This window comes from Sardina pilchardus, chromosome 21, assembly GCF_963854185.1.
Source record: "Sardina pilchardus chromosome 21, fSarPil1.1, whole genome shotgun sequence".
NCBI lineage: Eukaryota > Metazoa > Chordata > Actinopteri > Clupeiformes > Clupeidae > Sardina > Sardina pilchardus.
Window position 1 is genome coordinate 28,827,107 of NC_085014.1, and position 21,851 is coordinate 28,848,957.

At 43.9% G+C, this 21,851-nt stretch overlaps 1 protein-coding gene across 4 annotated transcripts; it reads right to left on the reverse strand.

Annotated features, from left to right (window-relative positions):
- Window positions 1-345: 345 nt before the first annotated feature.
- Window positions 346-21,643, reverse strand: LOC134069068 (ras-GEF domain-containing family member 1C-like). Of its 4 annotated transcripts, none has more exons than XM_062524923.1 (15): window positions 21,175-21,643; window positions 20,282-20,329; window positions 9,876-10,069; window positions 8,953-9,075; window positions 8,442-8,579; window positions 7,112-7,324; window positions 6,046-6,120; window positions 5,283-5,381; window positions 4,857-4,959; window positions 4,631-4,710; window positions 4,077-4,172; window positions 3,729-3,824; window positions 3,514-3,637; window positions 3,228-3,300; window positions 346-3,123 (listed from the first exon to the last, which is right to left on the reverse strand). In XM_062524923.1, exons 3-15 carry the CDS (start codon window positions 10,065-10,067, stop codon window positions 3,099-3,101), a joined length of 1,437 nt encoding a protein of 478 aa, XP_062380907.1. In that variant the 5' UTR covers window positions 10,068-10,069; window positions 20,282-20,329; window positions 21,175-21,643; the 3' UTR covers window positions 346-3,098. The 4 variants fall into 4 exon arrangements, with proteins under 4 accessions (XP_062380907.1, XP_062380905.1, XP_062380906.1 ...); XM_062524921.1 differs by having other exon boundaries at window positions 9,876-10,073; XM_062524922.1 differs by lacking the exon at window positions 21,175-21,643 and adding an exon at window positions 20,506-20,535 and having other exon boundaries at window positions 9,876-10,073.
- Between the last annotated feature and the right edge of the window lie 208 nt (window positions 21,644-21,851).

Here is a 21,851-nt window from a genome sequence, read left to right on the forward strand (position 1 = left end):
CCTAACTTCCCTCACCATTAATACTGCAGCTCTTTCTTTCTCTTAAAATGTGTCCTATATTTCTCAGAGCCCATTATGCAAACTTTGTGTGTAGGCAGTCCAACTTTAAACAGATGGACATTTTTCTACAATGAAAGTATGAACACATATTAAACCACATATTCAAAAAGACCATTTGATTAAATAACAGAGTTAATGTGAGCTAACAATTGAATGCAGATCAATCTGATAAATCTATCAAATTAAATCTTCAATTAGAAATCACAAACATGTATGAAGCAGGATTGGCATTTGTACAAATGATATAAAGATCATTCAGCATCAAAAAACACAGGTAACATTAGATGCAGCCCAACCAATTTATTTTAAAGGACAGTTTCAATATCAAGTCTACTGTACAAAGCAGGAGTAATACAAAGAAACCAACACAAAAAAAATGAAGATAGGCGAATACTGTTAAAACACAGCGCAAGAGAGATAAACGAAACATGGCACCAGTACTGATAAGGAATGGGGAAGTTCCTGACTTCTTCATATGGACAGCAGTGACGTGTGTGGATTCTGTCAAGTTGTGAGTTGTTATGCAACCATCTCAAAAAAGGCTTAGTTTTCTAATATTATGGCATGATTATAATGCATATGAAGCTCACATAACACTACAGGTTTCACTATATAGATTCAGGCTTATGAGGTACATGTGTAGGCATACTATGAAGTGTAGCAGGAATGCTGATTCAGGATTTACAGTAGTTTGACTTAAAGTTCATTTTGAGAACCGGCTTGTTCGGATCTCCCTAGAGACAATTCCTGCACTGTGACTGTTCATGACAGTAAAGGTTGATGGAACCAAATGAAGCCAGCAGAAGCTTCTAGCACCAAATATATTTTTTCATTCTTTTTTTCATAAACGGTTAGAAATGTATGTGGAAAACTTCAGCAGGACAGGCACAAATGCTCCTCTCAGTTGTATATCATGAATATCTCACTGATGACATGATAGGGAGCAAAAGTTTCACACGTCACATTTGGGCTGTAATTACACCTCATTCTGGAAATCCAAATCAACACTTGCATGGTAATATGAATAAGGTCCTAAATGATCCACCAGTAGAATGTGCTCAGCTTGCAGATGATGACACCAGTGTATGAGCTGCTGTGACTAAAGCAGCCTTGCTGTGCTGTGCTGTGCTGTGCTGTGCTGTGCTGTGCTGTATGGGCGCTGCATAACGTATGGTGATAGTCAGGTGCAAGAGAATGGCGGCTTTACTCCAATGTATCCAGTGCTTCTTCAATGTCAAAGAGGATTGTATGGGAGGAAGATGAGGTTGGGAAAATGCTTCAGGAAGTATGTCATGGCTTCACAACAGCACACAAAATGTGCTTAAATTAACACATCACTTAAATATCTATTCAAATAATCCTCAGATGAAACTAAACACATCCCAAACTGTGCACACTATATATTTACAGAAAAACAAAGTTCCACAAACACACCAAGGTCATGGTTCAAAAGAGCGCTTAGATGAAGAACATATACTGTAGAGGAGTATGACTAAAACTAAACTCAGTAACTTATGCACCAAAAATGCCACTATGATCCATTAAACCATTAAAAACTATATTTACAAAAAGGCTTAAGAATGGTATGCATGATTCTACTGCGAAGGTAAAAGGCTTGCAATTTTCAAGTACAACCATAATGCCCACTGAAAACACACCGCATGTCACTACCTCCTGGTAGAACACTACAACATTTCAGGAAATAACTCAAATAATAAAAACAAATATCTGCTATCACAGAATCATGAACATGTTAAACAACTGAATATCAGTCGAGTAGAGCGGTCCCTGGGACACAGGAAGTTTGGCAGGGAGTCCTTTACACACACTATACAGTTTCTCTTCATTTGATTGTTTTTGTTTTCAAAAGGTAAACATCAGAAAAAACACACATAAGAGTATTAGAGACGCCACATCAGCTGTGAAATAGTCAGAACAGCTTGTTTTCTGACGTAAACATAGAGTATATCAATGATTTGCCCTGTTCTCAGTCACTTCAGGTAGCATGTGGTCTTTTCATGGGTTTTTTTTTCATGTTGTCTTTATGGCTCTAATGTCCAGTTCTGAGACTCAGTGTACAGATAATGAGTGCAATGAACACACACACACACACACACACACACACACACACACACACACACACACACACACACACACACACACACACACACACACACACACACACACACACACACACACACACACACACACACACACACACACACACACACACACACACACACACAGAGGCATACACTTGCCTGTCAGCACACATATGCTCAAAACAGTACAGCATGTAATGGTTCCCTGTCTAATATGCACAGGCAACTTCATGGGCAAACCAGCGCCCTGGACAATAATTGAGTTACAACAAGATTACAGTATTGTTCAAAAGACCCTTAAAAATAACAGAAAAATAATACATCATAATTTCAATAAAAAGTTTTAAAAGCTGCATTTTCCCTGTAACTATATTTCTTTTTAAATTCTGAAGAATTCTCAAGATATAATGATGGAAAGACACACATCCACACACAAAATGCTTCCACACACTACAGTTCAAACAGCAGTTACAGCCTATCAAGGGCTGAGAAGCAAAGGAGCGTAAGTGACATTTCACCAACTTTACAGGAGAGCCAAAACAAATCTAACTGCTTCTACAGTATATGTTCACAGTTAAAGACCTTTGGTTTTTGTTCAATAACTGTATATTTATGAATATTTTACTTCTATAATTTTGTCAGTTAGCAAGAGCTCATCAAGAGCTTTCAGGTGATATATATAACTCAATTTTGACCAAAATATCACTTACGCCCCTTTGCCTCTCAGCCCTCGCTATACAATTCATGTTTCACTGCTCATTTTTGACATGTCGTTTTTGATGATGATTCCGGCTCATCAGTTCTTGTATTGAAGTATGTTTGTTCTTCATTACATATATAAACACATCTAAGAGCCAGCTTAGTTCCTTCACAGTTTCTTCTAGTGCAATAAATACCCTCTCCAAATTACACATCAAAGGGAGCTGCAGGTCTGTCTCAGGTCTTCCCAAGAATGGAGGACCTGTGGGGAGATGGAGAAATGAGCTGAGTGTGGGGGCAAGCGCTCCCAATAATCCCACTGGACAGGCAAAGTGGGGAAGTAATGTACGTGACTGGACGTCATACCTGAGACATTTCCAGCGGTCCTTCTCCACTTGATTCTCTGGACTTTCACTCTCATAGGACGCCAGATAGAGACCTACAACACACACACGAACCATGTGAGACAGAAGGTGCACATGTCAGTTAAGGAATGGCTTTGTATACATACAGTATAACCACAATCACATAACATGGCAACAGCGTAAGACTACACTACTTTGACAAATCAGCATTATTTGGGTCAGATGACCAGTATTCCCAATTGGACATTCAGTGAATAAAGTGATCTCAGGAGCTCACAGGAACGTACCATCTTCGTTGAAGATGGGTGCAGTGTGGAGGTAGTGCAGGATGCTGCGGTCCTCTTCAAATGGGCACTCCACCTGCTTCCAGGCCATGAACTCTCCCACCTGCCTGGCCAGCTCCACAAATTTCTGCAGACAAACCCTCATGGTCAACATTTACCTTCCCAACATCAAGATGACTAACAGGAAAAGGAGGCCAACTGAGTCTGTACCACCACACCTCAAAGTTGACATGCCCATTGGGCAAACGATTGGCACAGCTCTCATTCAGGAAGTAGATATCCTTGATGAGGAGGCTGAAGAAAGGAATGACAATCTGACAGGAAAGAAGCACATCAGACATTAGATCTCTCTCAGGCTTGGGAGACACTACTCTTAACACCATCACCACCACCACTACTACTACTACTACTACTCCTCATCATCAGTCTAAAATACTGCTGTCCCCTAAGCATACTCTACTGTGTTGCGTTGTGATGGTGCAGGGCTCCTCATCATCACTCTAAAGTACTGCTGTCCCCTAAGCATACTCTACTACTGCGTTGTGATGGTGCAGGGCCAGAGGTACCTTCTCCCTGTTGCTGTGCGCTGTGTGGGACCGGTGTGCTGCTCCTCTCAGAGCAGTCCTGTAGTTGTAGAAGTTGCCAGTAGGGTCCATTTGATGCTGTTTGCACAATCAAATAACAATTCATAAAGCAATAGCAACATGCATAGTATGATGTGACCTATGCCCATAATATTACACATTCACCACTCCTCTTTTAGACAAGCTATTTAGTGAAATCTGAAAAAAAAAACCTGTTTCAACAGCACAGCACTTTGGATATCATTGGTGTCTCAGATGTTATTTGAAAACTATTTCAATATGTATGCCACATTGCTAGACTGATGACAACCTTAAGGAAATAGTTATATTTCATAATAATACGTTATATTGTATAATTTAGTTATATTAGGGCTCAAAAAACTAGTCTGCAATCTGAAAAATGCTTTTATGGTTTTTAATCTGTCAAGAATGGATGCTCTCATCAGTGGTGGACCTTGATGGCGTCATAAATATGATTACAACAAGATGCTGCCAGTGATAGCCACACTTGGACCTTTGACATGAGAGCCATTTACCTCAAGTATGAAGAACTTTGCCGTCTTGGCTTTCGCCCACGTCTTCTTCAGACGAGACACTGGGCTCATGTTCATGCCAGCTGAATATAATACATTCATTTTATGAAACATTTGATATATGCTTAGAGAAACATTTGTAGATTGGCTTAAACATCTCAAGACCTGGGTGAACACACAGTCAGAACAAATGTATTTCCACATGCACAGACTGAAGCCTCCCACTTACATATGATAGCCATGAGGGAGTTGAAGTTGCCAATGTTGAAGCACTCCCGAGCCACATCTATGAAGAACTCAATGACCTGGGCACGCTGCTTCTTCTTGGCAGGCTAATTAAACATGACAGATGACATTGGACATTTACTGTTGTTTACCCATCAGTCTACTGCATAAATGAACAAAGTAACATGATCATTATATTACATTTCTGTATTCTACATCAAATTTCAAACACATTTGCCCCAAGATAAAGTACCTGTAAGGCAGTAAATACAGTATAGGAGTGTCTCCTAATGCTATGACAGTGAAATATCACCAGGAGGCACTACAGTTCCATTTGTGGCACCCAGTGATGGCTGCTGAAGCCTTGCTTTACTGCTGGGTGTGAGTCATAAAGCTGGTTTAAAATGGGAACGTGGACTCCAGAACCTACCATGCAGATCTCTGTGGCCACCAGGTAGCACAGTCTGTTGAACCAGCGCACATAGGCCTCCAAGTTGGAGGAGGATTTACTCTGCTCACTGAAGCAAGGCTGTGGGGGAACACATGTGGTTACCATGAGGAAGGGAAAGGAGACAAAGGACAGTGATCCGGTCTGTAATGAGAGCGCTGATCAACACAGCATGGACATGATGGCTCCATATGCAGTGCACACTTAGTTCATCACCAGTGCTATTGCTGATGACTCTCCTTTGTCCTCCTGCAGCACTGTACACTGGACGCTATCACTATCTGTAGTTGGGTCAGGCACTTGTGTGTGGTGAGGGGGAGGGGGATTCTCATCATTACAGACCCTAGCGCTCCCGCGACCTATGACCTCTCAACAGATAACTGGCTACTGGACAGAGCTTTTACAATGGCACACACTAAACCATGTCTCAGGGGCAGACACCAGACAGTGAGAGTGGCTTCACTTGGCAATTAGTTGTCAATGTGATTTATAATGACGGATTTACTGCCCAGCAGAAGAAACTAACTAGTAGAAACTAGTAATGTTATCACATTACTATCACACTGTTATTGGTTAATACATCAGGGAACTATAACCTTTAAATCCATCAAACAACAGTAGACTGAATATCTAAACTAGCTGAAAGGACTTTTTTTTAATTGTAAAATGACACACACACATAAGTTATTGATTTCAGTCCAATTGAGGACAATGGATACTCTTGTACTCTCCATCACAGATGTACCTGGGTGGTGTCCAGGGGATCTTTCTGAATAAAGGCCTGGACAAACTCCTCAGGCCCAATGTGACTCAGATGCTCCTGTAAAATAAAAACATTTTAAACCCAAAACAGTCAGCATGCACATACACACATACATCATTTGCATACACACAGTGATGCTACAATTACACAGAGGGAGAGAGAAAGAAAGAGAGAAAGTGAGAGAAACAGACAGACGAGTGAGAGTGAGAGATGAATGGAACATTTGCTTCTACACTAAAGAAGGCAGCGGCATGTGGAGACGTACATGTCTGAATCTGCCCTGATGCCTTTGTTTTCTAATTGGACTTGCTGGCCTGCACCTAAACCTTCAACTGTCACGCAAAGTGAATGAATGTGTGTAAATGTGTGTGTCCATGTGTGTGTGTGTGTGTGTCAGTGTGTGTGTGTCAGAGGCTCGGTGGCGTGGCGTGGCGTAAAACTGTCAGGTCGCATTCCGTCAGCGCCGGCTCACTCGGCAGCCCTGCGGCCAGCGCAGTGACTTTGGGGATGATGTCACAGTCTCGGGCGAGAGTGCACGCTTTCCTCCCCGCCTGGGGCGCGCACGAGCCCCCCACCCCACGCCACGCCACACCACGCCACGGCCCTCACACACAGCCCTCACTAGGACAAAAATACACACCAATATCAGCCCCGTGACAGCAGCGAGAGACTCTTTTCTTCTGGCTTCTAACGGCAATCTATTCTTGTCCAAAACGCTTCATTTGTGCCCTCACTCGCCTCAGCTGCAGGCTAAAACTAACAGCGCTTAATAAAAACATCTAATAATAGCTGCTAATGAAGCTAATGGGACCAGAGATTTCAGGGTCTTAGCGGCGCCAGGTAGGCATCCACCTGATTCAACATGAACGTATTTTAATCTACTCGGCTTTATTCCTCCGATTCTTATTCCTTTTCAGTCATTATCTGAGCGCACTCCTCCACATCTGACCACTCCTCCTCTCGCTCCTGCGCTGACCCCTGTCCTCACATGACATGCCATGTCTCTGACCGCACTGCAGTGCTCCGCCCCCAGTGCCCCCCCCCTCACCAGCTCGATGTGTGTGAGCTGCTGGGCCAGAGTGAAGGGGTCGTTGCAGATGCTGATCATGTCCTTCTGGATGGGCGCCGGCTTGGTCTTGAAGGCCACCAGTTTGTCGGAGACGGAGGTGGTGACCTTGACGATGCTCTCGTCGCCCTGAGCCATGGACGCCAGCTTGGCACTGAGATTCTGGAGCACCAGGTTCAGCTTCTTCCTGTACGCCTGCCAAGACAAAGCACAGTCTCGCTCACCACATGGCTTTTGATTGTTGTCATTGTGACATTCACAAACAGTTGTGGCCCATTTACAGTGTGTTTCTGACAGCAATAAAAAAAAGAAATCCACATGGCTTTCAGAACTGAACTAGTTCAATACAAATGACAAACAGCGTTTCTAGTTGCATTTCTCTTTTGTCTGTGTCTATGGCCTGGTGAAGAGGGTTCCAGTGGGTTCTTGGCTCCTCTGCTCTAGAACAGGAGGAACGTGGGGCCACTGGGTCAGGAACCTGTGCTAATCACGCCATGTGTGTCATCAATTACCCAGCCCCACTCCTGTGCCCAGCGCCACCGCAAATAGCAGCACATTCATCACTGCTGGGCTAGTCCTCCTCCCCTCCCCTCCTGATGGCCATGGCTCTCCTCTCACTGCTGGGCTAGTCCTCCTCCCCTCCCCTCCTGATGGCCATGGCTCTCCTCTCTCCCAACACCCCCATCTCAACCTCCCCACACACCCTCAAGTCTGTCTTCTTTCGCCTCTTTGGGCCCTCTCCCCCACCATCTCTCTCACAATCCCACTCCCCATCTCTCCCCCCCTCCATGTTGCTCTGGTGTGTGTGTGTGTGTGTGTGTGTGTGTGTGTGTGTGTGTGTGTGTGTGTGTGTGCTCTCTCCACAGCAGCGGGAGCTGCACCAAGCTGAGGCGTCCCAGTGCGCCCCCAGCGCTGTGCTCTCATCCTCCACCTCCGCACCGCTCCGCGCCACACCCTCCCCACTCAGCCTCCACCCTGCCCACTCAGCCTCCACACAGCCCACATCCTCCTCCGCATGTCAGGATCAGCCCTGCTGTCTGGGCCCAGAGCTGCAGCTTCGCCCCTCTCTCTGTCCTCTCTCACTCAGCGTTCTCTCCACCCGTTTTATTCTCCTGGACGTGTGCTTCTCTCAGCACCATCTCATTCTCCACCCTAGTTATCTCCTCCTTCCCTCTTCAGCTCCAGATAGCATCTGATGACATGCTGGAGATGTGATGTCTACAGTAATCCCACTAACCAGAGACATGGACTGAAATCAGCCTTCTCTCAGCCAGGGCACCCTTTTTACTCCTCATGCCCTATTTCACATTACCTCATCACAAGGGGCTATCCTGTGGATGATGTCTTTAAGATGGGCCACCATCTTCTCTTCTCGGAAATCCGAGGGGAAGGTCTCTGTCCACTCGGTCAACAGCTGCAGGATTTTGGGACCAAACTTCTTCACCTTGGCCTAGAAACACAAACGGGCTAGTTAGCAGCAGGCTAACTGCTAGAGTTTGGTGCGCACAACACACACACGCTCAGTGAGGAGGCGAGCAAAGGGAATGAGCAGTGAGGAGATGAGGACCATATCAAAGCTGGCCCAAATACGTCAGGCGCCACACTCCATTCTGACTGAAACATCACCAAGCATTTTGTTCTTTCATATTTGCCACTCTGGATCGAGATATGAGACAAGCACAAACACACACACACAGACACACACACACACACACACATGTAGGCACACACACACACACATGCACACACACACACACACACACACACACACACACACACACACACACACACACACACACACGCAGTGTGGCTTGGATACTGACCGCGTCCAGGGGCGTCTGCTCCAGCTGCTGCTGTTTGATGCACAGCTCACAGACCCGCGCCAGGAGCTCGTGGGGGGGGATGAAGAGCCGTGAGCTGAGCAGGAATGTAAACACGTAGGCTTTCTGCAGGGGAGAGAGAGGACAATTAAACTGGAGTCCCATACGCAACAAGACCAAGGGGGGACATCCATGTTTTTACAACTGATCCATAGCACCTTGTTAGAGTGTAATAAATGGCCAAGAGTAGATTTATTACCTTTCACATTTTCATACTGTTGAGTTCTAACCACTAGCCCAGCTTGGAAATGCACACTGTTTCGTGTGCACCTGTGCTAAATGTATCACAAGCCTTCTTCATCTTTTCTTAGAAAATTAACTTTGATGCAGTGGTTTTGACATCATAGGAGGATTGTTTTCTTTTCAAAAAGAATTTCCAATGAAGTTTAATTAGAAACAAATATGACACTCATCACATATAGCAATGTTCCCAATGACTATTATTATTCGCTACTATTCATTTGGAAGCATTATGATGGGACAGCTGAAGAGTCTTTTGTTGAAATGTCATTCAGTGTATTGAAACTCTTATTAATTTAAAATGGCACTATTTAACAGCATGGTGTAGGGTGTTAATTAAAAGCGAGCTTTGTTCTTCCTGAAGCATCAGCACATGTAAATGTGATGGGGGGGGGGGGGGGGGGGGGGGGGGTGGGCAGTCCATCCAATAAGGTGTCTATAGTGTCACATTCTGGCACTAACACTAAGGCATTGACATTGACATGCTTCACAAGACTACCGATATTTTAGCTACACTGAGAGAATAGGCCCATTGTCTAAATGGCAGCCATCTGAAAATACTGTTTTCCTCATCAATACCAGGGGGCAGCAAGGTTAATGTTCTGTGGAGCGATGCTGGCACATACCTCAGGGTAGTAGTCTGTGGTGGGCACCAGGTTCTGGATGAGGGTGTCCAGGGAGGCCGAGGAGAAGGGGGGACTCTCGCCAAATCCAGTCTCGGGGCCCGGGCCCTCCTGAGGGGGATCCTCACCGGAGGCCAAAGGGGGGCCCACGCCACTGGGAGCAAACATAGTGCTGGAGCACACCGTTTGGGGCATTCCTATCTTACACCGGGGAACAGAAGAACACGAGAGAGAGAGAGAGAGAGAGAGAGAGAGAGAGAGAGAGAGAGAGATAGAGAGAGAGAGAGAGGGAGAGGGAGAATGAGAGAGAGGGAGAGATAGTATATAACTTACTGAGTCACACTTGTGAGATATAACACCCAAACAAAAGAGAGAGCCCTTTTTTGACAGTCCCAGCAAGCTGATGCTGTCCAACATTAGTGTTAACATGTTTGGCCTGTTATTCTAATCGCTGATCTGAGAACAAGTCACACTTGTTAGATGGTCAAACCAACACAACCACAATCTGTTGCGACAATGTGCCACTATTTCGATGGCAGCTGTTCAAGGCCAGTGTGCCAGCAGACTTGCATGCTATTCCCATAAGGTGTATCATACGTGAGACAAGCCACTTGGCCACCAGGCAAAAACAGTGCAAGTGAGCCAACTAGCAATGGGACATAAATAGCCCAGGAAAAGGAGACATTTTACACACAGATAAACCTTACATTTTCATCTCTAGTTGAAGTCACACACTGAATGGATATATTGCTGGAAAAATCACAATATGATCATGCTTAGAGCAGGTCTTAGGTCTTTAATATTGAGCAAGGGCACATACATTGTGCATAATCACAATGAAAATGATTTGTCTATATTACAGTACGTAGTTAAAGTACAGCATAAGGTCATAGTAAAATGGCTTGTGACGGAAGTATGTAAAAGTCTAGCCATGAATAAAGAATAGGCAACGGACATCCCTGATACCGTCACAATGCAATATTAACAATGTCAAAGATTTACATATGGCTCCAGCTGGTCGCTCAAATGAAATAACAACCTGTTATTTGCCTGTTAACAGCCTGTTATCAAACTGGCCAATCTGCCAGTGCAGTGCTGAGGTGCTTTATAGTGAGTCCACACTGAGATAAGAGCCTACTTTTCTCATCTGCCCAACTCCATTCCATCACACTAGACAACAGTTGTTATGGGGACACAGTATGAGCAGTTGTTGTGGGACACTGCCTCACTCCCCAACAGCTGCACCACTGGAGAGGCTAAGTCACGCAAAATATGGGTCTAGCTGTCGCCACGGCAATCCCAGCCCTGCTCTCTGCTGGGAAACACTAGTCAGATTAAACATTAACCACTTCCTTCTCAGCAAGCCCTCTCAGTAAGTACTGTCTGTTACACTGACATTAAACCAGAAAGTAGTACATGGCAGTGCGGCAGGACTTTAATAGCTGACACCAGACCAGCTGCACTGAAAGGATGTAGAGGGAGTGGGACAACAATAACTGCTCCCATGTCAGGTGTACACGATTGCAGAACAAGGGAAATTCTAGAGAAAGGTGTGGCAGTTACTTGACCATATCTTGTTTGACAGTGTAGAGGTAGAAAAATCTCTCTTTGTAGGCCTACAACAGAACCTGATAGCTCATGTGGGCATTGACCAGTGCTCCAAAGTCTACTCTAATCTTGGCTCAAATGAATGAAGGTGACAGTTCATCTGTAAACTGCCTACTGGACCTACTGGACATGCACTGAAAACAGGGGATTCACTGGCATGTGAAACACACAACTCATTTCCTGTGTAATACCAATAACATGGTCGATCTAGTTCAATAGCTATAGGTGAAGATACTATGGATGTTTGGGAACTGGGAAGTCATTAGGATCTGTATAGCATGACTACCCGTATGAAGCCTTGTGAAGCTATTGATTGAAATCCCATACTGTACATTTCCGGGGTTTGTTTAGGTATTTTATAACACACTAGGTTGAGTAACTTGTTAAAAACTAAGATATGTCTGTTGATCTGTCCAAAGTGTTGTATTGTTATATGAGGGCTATATAGCGGCTGGTGAGGGGAGCAGGCATTAAATCATGTTAGGAGTGCCCCTGCTCCTCAGCTGAGTGGCTGACCTCTGAGCCTGCAGTGGTCACAGCTCTTAAAAGAGGGGAGAGGTCGCACTAGGGGTCTCTCAGCAGGACATGTCTCCAGTTTCCACAACTCTCAGCTTCCATTTGTGACTGAGCTCTCACTCTCCGTCACACACGCACACCCGCACACACACACACACACACACACACACACACACACACACACACACACACACGGACACGGACACACTTTATTTATTTAGTGGTAGTCGAGCATGAGAACAAGCGAGCGATGGGGGATGGGTGTGGTGTTGACACAAAGGCCCTGCTAGTCTCTGAAGGCAGATTCTTCAACATGGCACAGCCAAAGTAAACAACATCTCATGCATTTCTTCATTTCCGTCTGTTGCCCAAGATCCTGCACCAGGCAGTGGAGTCACCAGGGTAGTGTCACTGCACAGGTTTAATGACCTGTGTGGGTGCGCATGCCGCATGGGCAGTCCTTTTGTTTCTTGGGAGGAACAATAGCATGACAGCAAGGGCAGCACTATGATAGGAGAATCAGGTTGGTGCTATAAAGGACAATATCTGCACAATAGGACACATGAACAACTGCACAGCGTCTACTCATCTGTTCATGTCTCAGGCAACAGCTAAAGCAACGGCCAAGCCAAACACCACACATGTGAAAGTCAATATTAGAGTATCATTTATGACAAAGATGTCTTTTCATTTGGATCCATGGTTTGTTTAATAAATGCACTGCATGCATCTCTACTTAATATAGCTACAGGTATTATACTGGATTGCGCTCTCTCTCTCTCTCTTGCTAAAATGTGTAACTGTAGGTGCTGTACAATACTTCATAATATTATGCTAATATCCCTGTTGAGGCATTTGAGACGAGGCGCTGTTGGCAGCAGGAAACATGCAGACAAAAGAGCTCCTTGTCCTTGATGGACCTCCCAGCATGTGGGCAGAAGTAAGAGCATGTGGGGACAACAGAAGGAGACATAAACACGGGCACGAGAGCAACACAAGAGCTGCTGGGGGCCCATATCTTACAGAGGGGTGAAATGGAGGGGGGAGCAGGTTCATGCTTCATCAGATCCTACTTCTGACAGAGCATGGCTGTCTGGCACTGGGGAGGACATACATTACGCTACATCAGAAAGAGCATTGCAGAAGGCTGGCCAATAGGATTCAGGTGGTGAAATGCCCTGGATTTAAATCAAATGATTCAGCTATTAAATCATCTTTATGCAGTAGCAGTAAGACAGAATGTCCTTCCACTTGGTGCTGTGATTAGTAACTTCTCTTTGACATGATCTGTGCCACACACACTGCATAGTGCTTACACTGCACACTACACAATGATCTATCCACTCAGATGCCTATTTCTACATCAAATATCCCAATCTACACATTCAACATTTCTCACTGTGCATTTTTATTAATATGTATTTTTGGAAAGTATATAAATCTACGCACTACATGCATTTACTGATTAAAATATACTGTATGGCTACTACATCTTTCTGAGAGTTTTTTTTGTGGTTGTAATCTTCTTGTAGCCTTGCAGTGAAGTGTAAAAACAACAGACATACTGGAAGCATATTTACAGTGTTTCCCTTTCACGCTGTCTAATCCTGTTGTAGGAGGTGTGTCCACAAACCATCTTTTCTGCTCTAATTGAAGTACACAAAGGCATCAGAATGAGGCAAGCTGTGTGTCCAGCCTTGTGAGGATACACAGGCCCAACGCTGAGGGCACTCACACCACAGCACGGCCCTACAGGCACCACCAAGACTCAAAGTGCACATGCATGCCTTCAGGGAGGGAGCCAGTGTAGTAGCACTAGTAGGCTAGTAGTATAGTGGTGGCACAGGCCTGTGGTAAGGCTGTGTGTGTCCAGTCATAGATCAGTGGATCACCTTTGTGTGTGTGCACTGCATGTGCATGTTTGGCCACAGTTAAGGCCCCCACACATGGGTGCCAATATGAGTGCAGCACATTCAATTACTCAGATTCCACTGTTTTCAATACAACCCTGCACACCACTGACGGACCCTTTTGCTGCTGCCGTGTAGATTACCATTCGGTTCTATTTCTGTCGGCACCGCTCAATAAAGTCCATAGTTTATCGAATGCTTGCCAGTTGAACATCTCAATGCTGATATCCGTGGGCAAGTGACAGGAAGTGTTGGTGCACTCAGGTCGGAGTGTCTATGCGCCGGCCAGACATTAGGAAGCCTTCATGTTTCCCTTCTGTGTTTATGTGTGTTGGTCACCCCATACCACCTCCTCAGATCTCCACATCCTCTCACTTCCTGTTCCTCCCTGTCATCTGCTTTCCTTTCCTGAGTCCTAATTACAACTGACTAGCAGGTGACAGCTACACTTCCTTTCATAGACATCCAGCCTAGTCTTGAAGCTGTGCTGAACATGGACTGCATGGACTTCACTTGTTGGATCTCCTAATGGATCTCTACAGACTGTATTTCAGGATAGAGTATTATCACACTTGTGTATTGGCATCCATCCTGATATATATCAGCCTGTATCTAGCTCAGACACTAAGCCTACCTTACCTGCTTCAGAATACCATATCACAATAGGTCAGCAACTGAAAACACCAATCAACAATGAGGCTTGCCCTCAACACACCTCTATATTCAAGTAACATCACTGACATCCGTGGATAAGTACAATGATAAAACATGGTCTGCTTTAGATCATGCATATTCAGAAGGGGTTTCCTTGGCTGTGCAGGCAACACAGGCGGCTGTAATAGGTCAGGTCAAAATGGACACTGCATCCCTGGAACGCAAGCAGCTAGAGCTGTCAGCCTATATTGTGTGCATGTTGGAGAGCAAGGAAGACGGTATAAGCAGGCCAACACAAAGACGATTCAAGTCAAGTCTAGACAAGCACCATCACACTGATCCCCAAGCCCTTCTCCAGGCTTCTCCACACTCCATCATATGGTGGGATTACGTAACATTCACACATTTGATCATGATCAGTGAAAAGGTCAAATGAATACAGTGCAGGTGGGATACACTCATGCTGTTTTCACATTTAAACCATTGTATCCTAAATATATTTGGGTGGCTTTTATGTGATAGCAATAATTCAATATTAGACAGCACAGGCAGAAACCTGGCAACATTCTAAAAGAGTATAATTGTATTGATTGACTCAACAAGAAGTCAATAAAGCTACACCAAGATGCAGACCAAATCTAATATTGCTATATTGCTATTGTATTCTGGAGTGAGGGAATGTTTGCAGTCAATAAACGGGGGGACTCCAGATTTGTGTTTTAACATAGAATGTAAAGTATATGCAGTGTACAAGAATAAAACATAAAGCTTGTACACACATGAAGAAAAACGGAGTAAAATGTTAACATCTGTTGTAACTGTAACCTGGAAAGTGTTTATGTTCCACATGTATGGCGTTAGCCTTTGATAACTCAGAGAAGGAAGTCCCACTGGGGGAGTTGTGTGATTACATCAACTGCATTGCCACTTCCATCTTCTCAAACAGATACTTTATTCATTCCCCTGGGAAATGTAGCTGTCCAGCAGCTCACACAATAATCTGAGCACTTAAACTCTACTGTATGCATTCAGTGGGTTCAAATAAAGACAGACTGAGGAAGGTTTGTTGTCAGCAGTTTAAATGAGACTGGTGACTGTTTCTTTTCAACTAAATGTCTGACTCAACTCATCAAGAATATACTGTATATCTGGAATTATTTCAACCAATAGCCAATATAATAATTGAGGTGAGCTGTCAATCACCCTTTATATTGTTCATTCTCATTTTAGACCATTGATATTGCGTTGAGATTATTGTTGCTACTGTTTACTGTTCATTGTTTCATTGCACTATTTTATTTTGTAAGTCGCTTTGAACAAAAGCATCTGCTAAATTCCATGACCATAACCAAGTTGAAAAGTAATCATTACTAACCCCTGGTCTAGGCTGCCCTTTTGGGCTATCAAAATCAAATTATTTCAAATGGAATTTAAATAATAAGAGGAAAAGGTTACTCATATTTTATATAAATAAATCATAACAAAAATGTAAACAAATTTAAAGTGAATCTTTTAATCAATAACTGATCAATTAATGAAGTATTGCTATTGGGTATATGCACAGAAGCGATGTGTTGTGGTGGTGCTTTGGTACAAAGTGTACCCAATTCACAATGTGAGTAGCCTGGCTAGCGCCACCACTTCTCAATGATACGTGGTCTGGGAACCAAACGTTAATTTTCTCATACTTGAAAAAAATGTCCAGATCCGTTTATTGGGCACCACCGATGTCTATCAAATGCATCTGTGCATAGCTAATCATCGTCTTGCTTTTCCCCCTGTTCTGTGATTGGTCCCCTATCTGAGGCAAAAACTAGGGCGGTAGTTTCCAGGCCTGCCTTCAGCCTGAATCAAATTGTGTGCAAGGCAGCATGGGAACACCCAGGCTAAAATGTGAGTAGAAGTCAATCCGAATGTTTAACATACTGTGGGAGATGTGGGAGAAGTTTCCTTTTTTTTGGATCTAGTTTTGGCGAAGAGGTTCTGCTGCCTCCAGGCAAGTCCCTAAACACCAACGCTATAGTCCTACAGTGACCAAGGCGGAACATGAGCCAAAACCAAAACAAGCCATGCCAACGCCTGGGAGAGCACCATCTGGACACCCACTCTTCTAATGTGGACAGCGCCACACCATGCATGTAAAGGTAGTCCGTAGGCTTTGTATGTATGTATGTATGTATCTATGTGTGTCTGTCTACATGCATTTGCATACCTGGGTTTTGTTGTCAATGTGCTTACTTTATGTGCTTGTCTGTCTGTCATGTAAGCAGTTTAAACACATTTATGTATTTTTGTGAGATTTGATATCAGACGCAAAGTTGAATGTTTTAACACATCAAACAGATGGCCTGGGGCTGTCAGCACTAAGAGGAATGTCACTTCTTCAGACTCAAAGCCCTGCCACCTGACCTCAAGGTCACAGCCTCTGGCCTTTCCAATGGAAGCATTTCAAAGGCCATAGGATGCAGGAAACCAAACACAATAACAACTAAGTGGGGTGCAATGACTGGCGGAAAGGAGCTTTTCTATTTAGTTAAGCAAACACAGCATTTCAAAGAGTTCCTGAGGTTATTTGAATCAAACAGCTACCATACATCCTCAGAAAGCCTCAGACATAATTTATTGGTGCTCTTTTCAGTAATGCCATAGTGTTATGAAAAAAGGCTTTAAGGCTTTCTACTTAGTAGGCAAGAAGCATTTAGCATAATAAAGCTGAATGTCGTATATGGTATGCACACTGTATGTATGGTATGGTTGCATAATCTTTAACACTTGCCCCACCCATAATGTTTGGACATTCAATTACATCGATTGATGCACATCCACTCTTTTCTATTGCTGCTCTAAATAAAAAAAACACAGAAATACCAGCACCATTTAGTTAGCCAAACAAATGGTAAGCTTTTGCAGTGGCAGAGGGCAGAGGCTTGCTGGTGCTATGGCAGTAGAAAGGGCTGGGCTAACAGGTACTGAATAATTGGTACACAGAGGATCATGATTGCATGCCAAAATTATTAGGTCACCAATTCATGAATATTATTAATCCTTAATTGGCTGTTTTGTTACGGTGCACCACAATTATGTAGCACCTCCAAAAGGGAGGGCAGATAACTGTGAAACCCAAATTCATGTACACCCACACGCTATCAGGTTACAGTGGAGGCACACATACCATCGCCCAAGGCACGACAAAGAGCTTAACGCAGACGTGAGGATGCATTCTGAACACTGCCTCAGCAATGTGCTCGTATGGCCTCTGGAAAGATTTCAAGTCCAAATCCTGACACCTACCCCACTCTCCGGTCAGCTTTATCAGTCCATTTGGGAATGAGTTCCTAATAGCTTTCACAGGATTGTGCACAAAAGCGTCTCCACAGAGAGGCAGCCAGCCCCATTCCAGAGCGAGTCTGGGCACAGGCTGTGGGCTAATGAGACCAAGCTAATCTTAGGACTGCAGCACACACTTGCCTGATTGTTACACAGCATAGGCGTGGTCAACTAGCAGCTCAATTACATTATCATATAAAAAAGGAAGAAAGACAGAGGAACAATTTGTAATGACAGACCAGAAGTAGCAGACCTTTGTGGGAGGAAGAGGTGAAGCTGAAGGCAGGTGGTTGATGTTTATACTACAAAAAGGGGCCCCAGGCAATAATGGAGAAGAACAGAGAAGCACTGTTACTATCTTATCTTCTTCTACTGACATCAGAAAGATTCCCATCTAGATATGGAAATGGGGTTCACTTGATTCCACTACAGAAGCAGGGTGTGGGTGGGGCTGAGGCTGGGGGTGGGGTCAAATAAAACAACAACAGCTAGAACTATGACATCACTCCACATTGTTAGACTATTACTGTAGATGTACTGTACTGTAGTCTCATTGATGCCAGCCAGTCTGAACCCATTGGCAGTCATTTGGATTGTGGGAAGAGGGCAGGAGAGAACACTAGTGTCAGAAACTGGACCTTGGTATCAAACAGTGAGATCTACTGAAGTGAACCTTAGTTGTGGACTTCATTTTACATAAGTGAATTGTATTTAATTGTGACACAATATAAAGTAATGCTTAATAAACTGTGGTTTATACACGGGTGCAGCCAATACACTTGAAAATAGCATAAACACTGCTGTGCGGTTTATAAGTTACATCATGCGTCTAATACACGGGAAATGGGATCAGAGTATACTCAGCACTGATATAGCACATCCCCAGCCTTAACAGCTGCTAAGCGGGGCAACTGGTGCTCCTGCCTCCCTCCTGCTATGACCATCTCTAATACACATAGTGGTCTCTCTGTGGACCTGGAAGAGCAAAGTTCATCAATAATTTATGTACTCATGATGATGACTCTTGTCATATTCAAGCTTTAATACAAAACTGTAGTACTCTTTGTTGTTCTTGAAAAAAAAAAGCTTCATACCCTCTGAAAAAAAAAATCCAACTGATGCCGATAGTAAAGACTGAAAATGTTAAGGATTAAAATTAGTCAGCTCATCAGGATGAGGACAAGCAATTCAAAGACCCAAAACAGCTGTCATTAAATAGTGATTACACACACATAAACACAGGTCCTTTTTCATGTCTGATGTCAAAAAATCTGGCAGGACAACTTCCTGCCACACTAAACAGGGTTGCGCAAACAAAGAGAACACCACAAAGGCCACTTCATTCAGTGAGGGAAACCAACACAGGCATGGGAATCTCTGACAGCACAGTTCAGTTTCACTTGAGCAGTCAATCAACATGACCATGATTTCAATATTGCCTTGAGAGCAAAAATGTACCCTTTCTTAAAGCATATCTGACACTTTGTATGTTTCTCTTTTGTCCAAAGCGACTTTAGTGCTAAATCTGTAATCAATACAAAAGGAAACACAACAGTGTCCAAGTAAACATCACTTTTTAACACAGAAACACCATGTTTAGGTGGGTATAACGTTCTATAACATACAAACCACGTTTATGGCCAGAACAGGTTCAGGTTATACTGAGGCAGAGTTCTTACCATTAAAAGTGTGTTAACTATTAACAGGATTACTAGCAGGATGTAAAGGAAACACTTAATATTCACAGCTAAGCTGCATGCTAGGACTAGGACCTTTAGAATCTGGGTATAGAAACAGTCACCAATGCAATGTAGTCAATTGGTGATACACTCCTTGTCACAGTCCTGACTGGGACACATGTAAAAGAATAGACATACAGTAGACCTACCCCCTCCAATGAAATAGTGGAGATTCCATTGACAAAAACAACAATGTGTGTGTGTGTGTGTGTGTGTGTGTGTGTGTCAGAGAGAGAGAGAGAGAGAGAGAGAGAGAGAGAGAGAGAGAGATAGGGGGAGAGAGAGAGAGAGATAGGGGGAGAGAGAGAATGTGTCTGGGGAGCATCTCAGATCTTGTCCCGGAGTAGAACATCATGAAAGAGACAGAAAAGCTCAAGGTGACTTCTCTGTCCCCCTGGCCACAGAGGAGAACCGTGCTGAGAGCAGGCGTTGCTTTTCAGAATGTTGTCTCAATAATCACAGAAGGATTTCTACCAAACCAACAAGTTACAGAGAAAAAAAACATGGGGCCATGCTCTCATTCTTGTTAAGCAAAACTGTGATAGTCAATTCCTCCACTGTGGTTTGAACAAGTGTCCTAACGCAAGCGCATAAATTGCAAACATCCTTCACTGCCAGAAGATTAGGTTGTGTATAAAAAGGGTGTTCTCATTACCTTATAGATGTTCCTCAGTTGTATTAGGGTGTCCTTCTTTGTTTTTATCTGTTGTGAAACATTGAGTTCGAGATCTTTAAAACAATATTTCTTGCTGTTTGAAGTATAGGTCTGTCTATCAGTTTTCAGTCAGGAAAACGCAAGGGCACACTGCACATAGTCTATAGAGCTACTGAAAGAACACTGGGTTAAGGATTTAAGGTTGTGGGGAGTTTACAACCTACCTCTACACATTCATTGTATCCCAACCCTCCGACAGATCCCTATCACATCACCTTCTCCAGGCTTGCAGCTGTTAGGTCCTGACAAACCCCAACCAAAAACTCCAACAGATCTGTTGTGTTCACCCAGCACTTTCTCAGCATAGCCTCAGCGCTGACTCCCACATGAGCAATGTGTAATGTCATATCGTAGTGGTATTGTTGTTGGACCCACCACGCGCTACACCTAGCCTCTGCATGCCCAGTGACTGGATGCGCTGTCAAGTGGACTTCTAAAATCCGGTAAACTTTGGCCGTGTCAACCCGCTGAAAAGGGACATTTCCAGAATCATTGCTGTGTGTAAATGTATAGGCTATATTGCGGTGCATATCAATGAAGGGTATGGGAGTAGCCTGATCACAAAGGAGACCAAACCACGTAAAGTAAAGGGATACACAAATGTCGATTGCATTGCAGGTAGCCTATATTGTATGCAGTAAACGGTTTTTTAAAACCTATACATTGGTTTGTATATATAAAGATGTATTAATCCAATTCTACCTAAACATTGCTCCTGATCGTTCAGGCAAGCTCGCTCTATACTAACAGCCTACAAGCATTCTCTGTAAATTCTGCATTCTGACACGCTTCTGAGCATGTCATCAAGATACATATGAGTAGCTTTGACTTACCAATTCTACACACGCCGCGTCCCCATCCTCTCCCTCTTTGATAGAACAGATGAATAATATCACGACCTTAGACTTGATAATTAAAAAATGGTCAAAATCTTAACGAGTGTCCTTTTCCGTAGGCTAGAAGTATGCTCAAATGAACTGCTTTCGAGGATGATGATACTCTTAAGCCTGTTACAGGGTACTGTTGCAGCTCCAATAACATGAATAACCGAAAACGTAAAATCTCTCGCTCAACACCGAACTTTCCTCGATGGAACAGGTAGCAGACGCAAATATTATTCCAGCAGATGCATTTGAAGGCTCATGATTGAGGTCCTCGCGCCGCAGTAGTCTTGGTTGGATTACGAGTGAATAATCGCAATACCCTACGCAGTCAAGGTGTGGTTGCCCACACAGCCGGTTTCGGTTGTGATCGTTGAATCAGTGGCTTTTCAGTGGAAGCACCAATTCGCAGGCTACACGCTCAAGGAAGGTTACCAGGGAGTGGAGGAAATTGCGCGAGCAGGCGCGCGCTTGAGATGGATAGGAACCGGTATCGAAATCACGCGCACGTTTAATACAATCTAGGCTGTAGCAAAGCCAAGCAGAAGCCAAAAATGATGGTCATGAAATATGACATCGTTACAGTTTTTTTGTGACTGATATGTTCACGAATAGCCTAGGCTGGATAG

Excerpts from the sequence above, each read along its gene's own strand:
- LOC134069068 (XM_062524924.1), bottom strand. The coding sequence starts at position 10,067 with ATGCCCCAAACGGTGTGCTCCAGCACTATGTTTGCTCCCAGTGGCGTG. Across the intron at positions 7,325-8,441 it reads GGATAGCCCCTTGTGATGAG|GCGTACAGGAAGAAGCTGAA; the intron begins GTAATGTGAAAT and ends TTGTCTTGGCAG. Across the intron at positions 3,638-3,728 it reads ATGGGCATGTCAACTTTGAG|AAATTTGTGGAGCTGGCCAG; the intron begins GTGTGGTGGTAC and ends GTTTGTCTGCAG.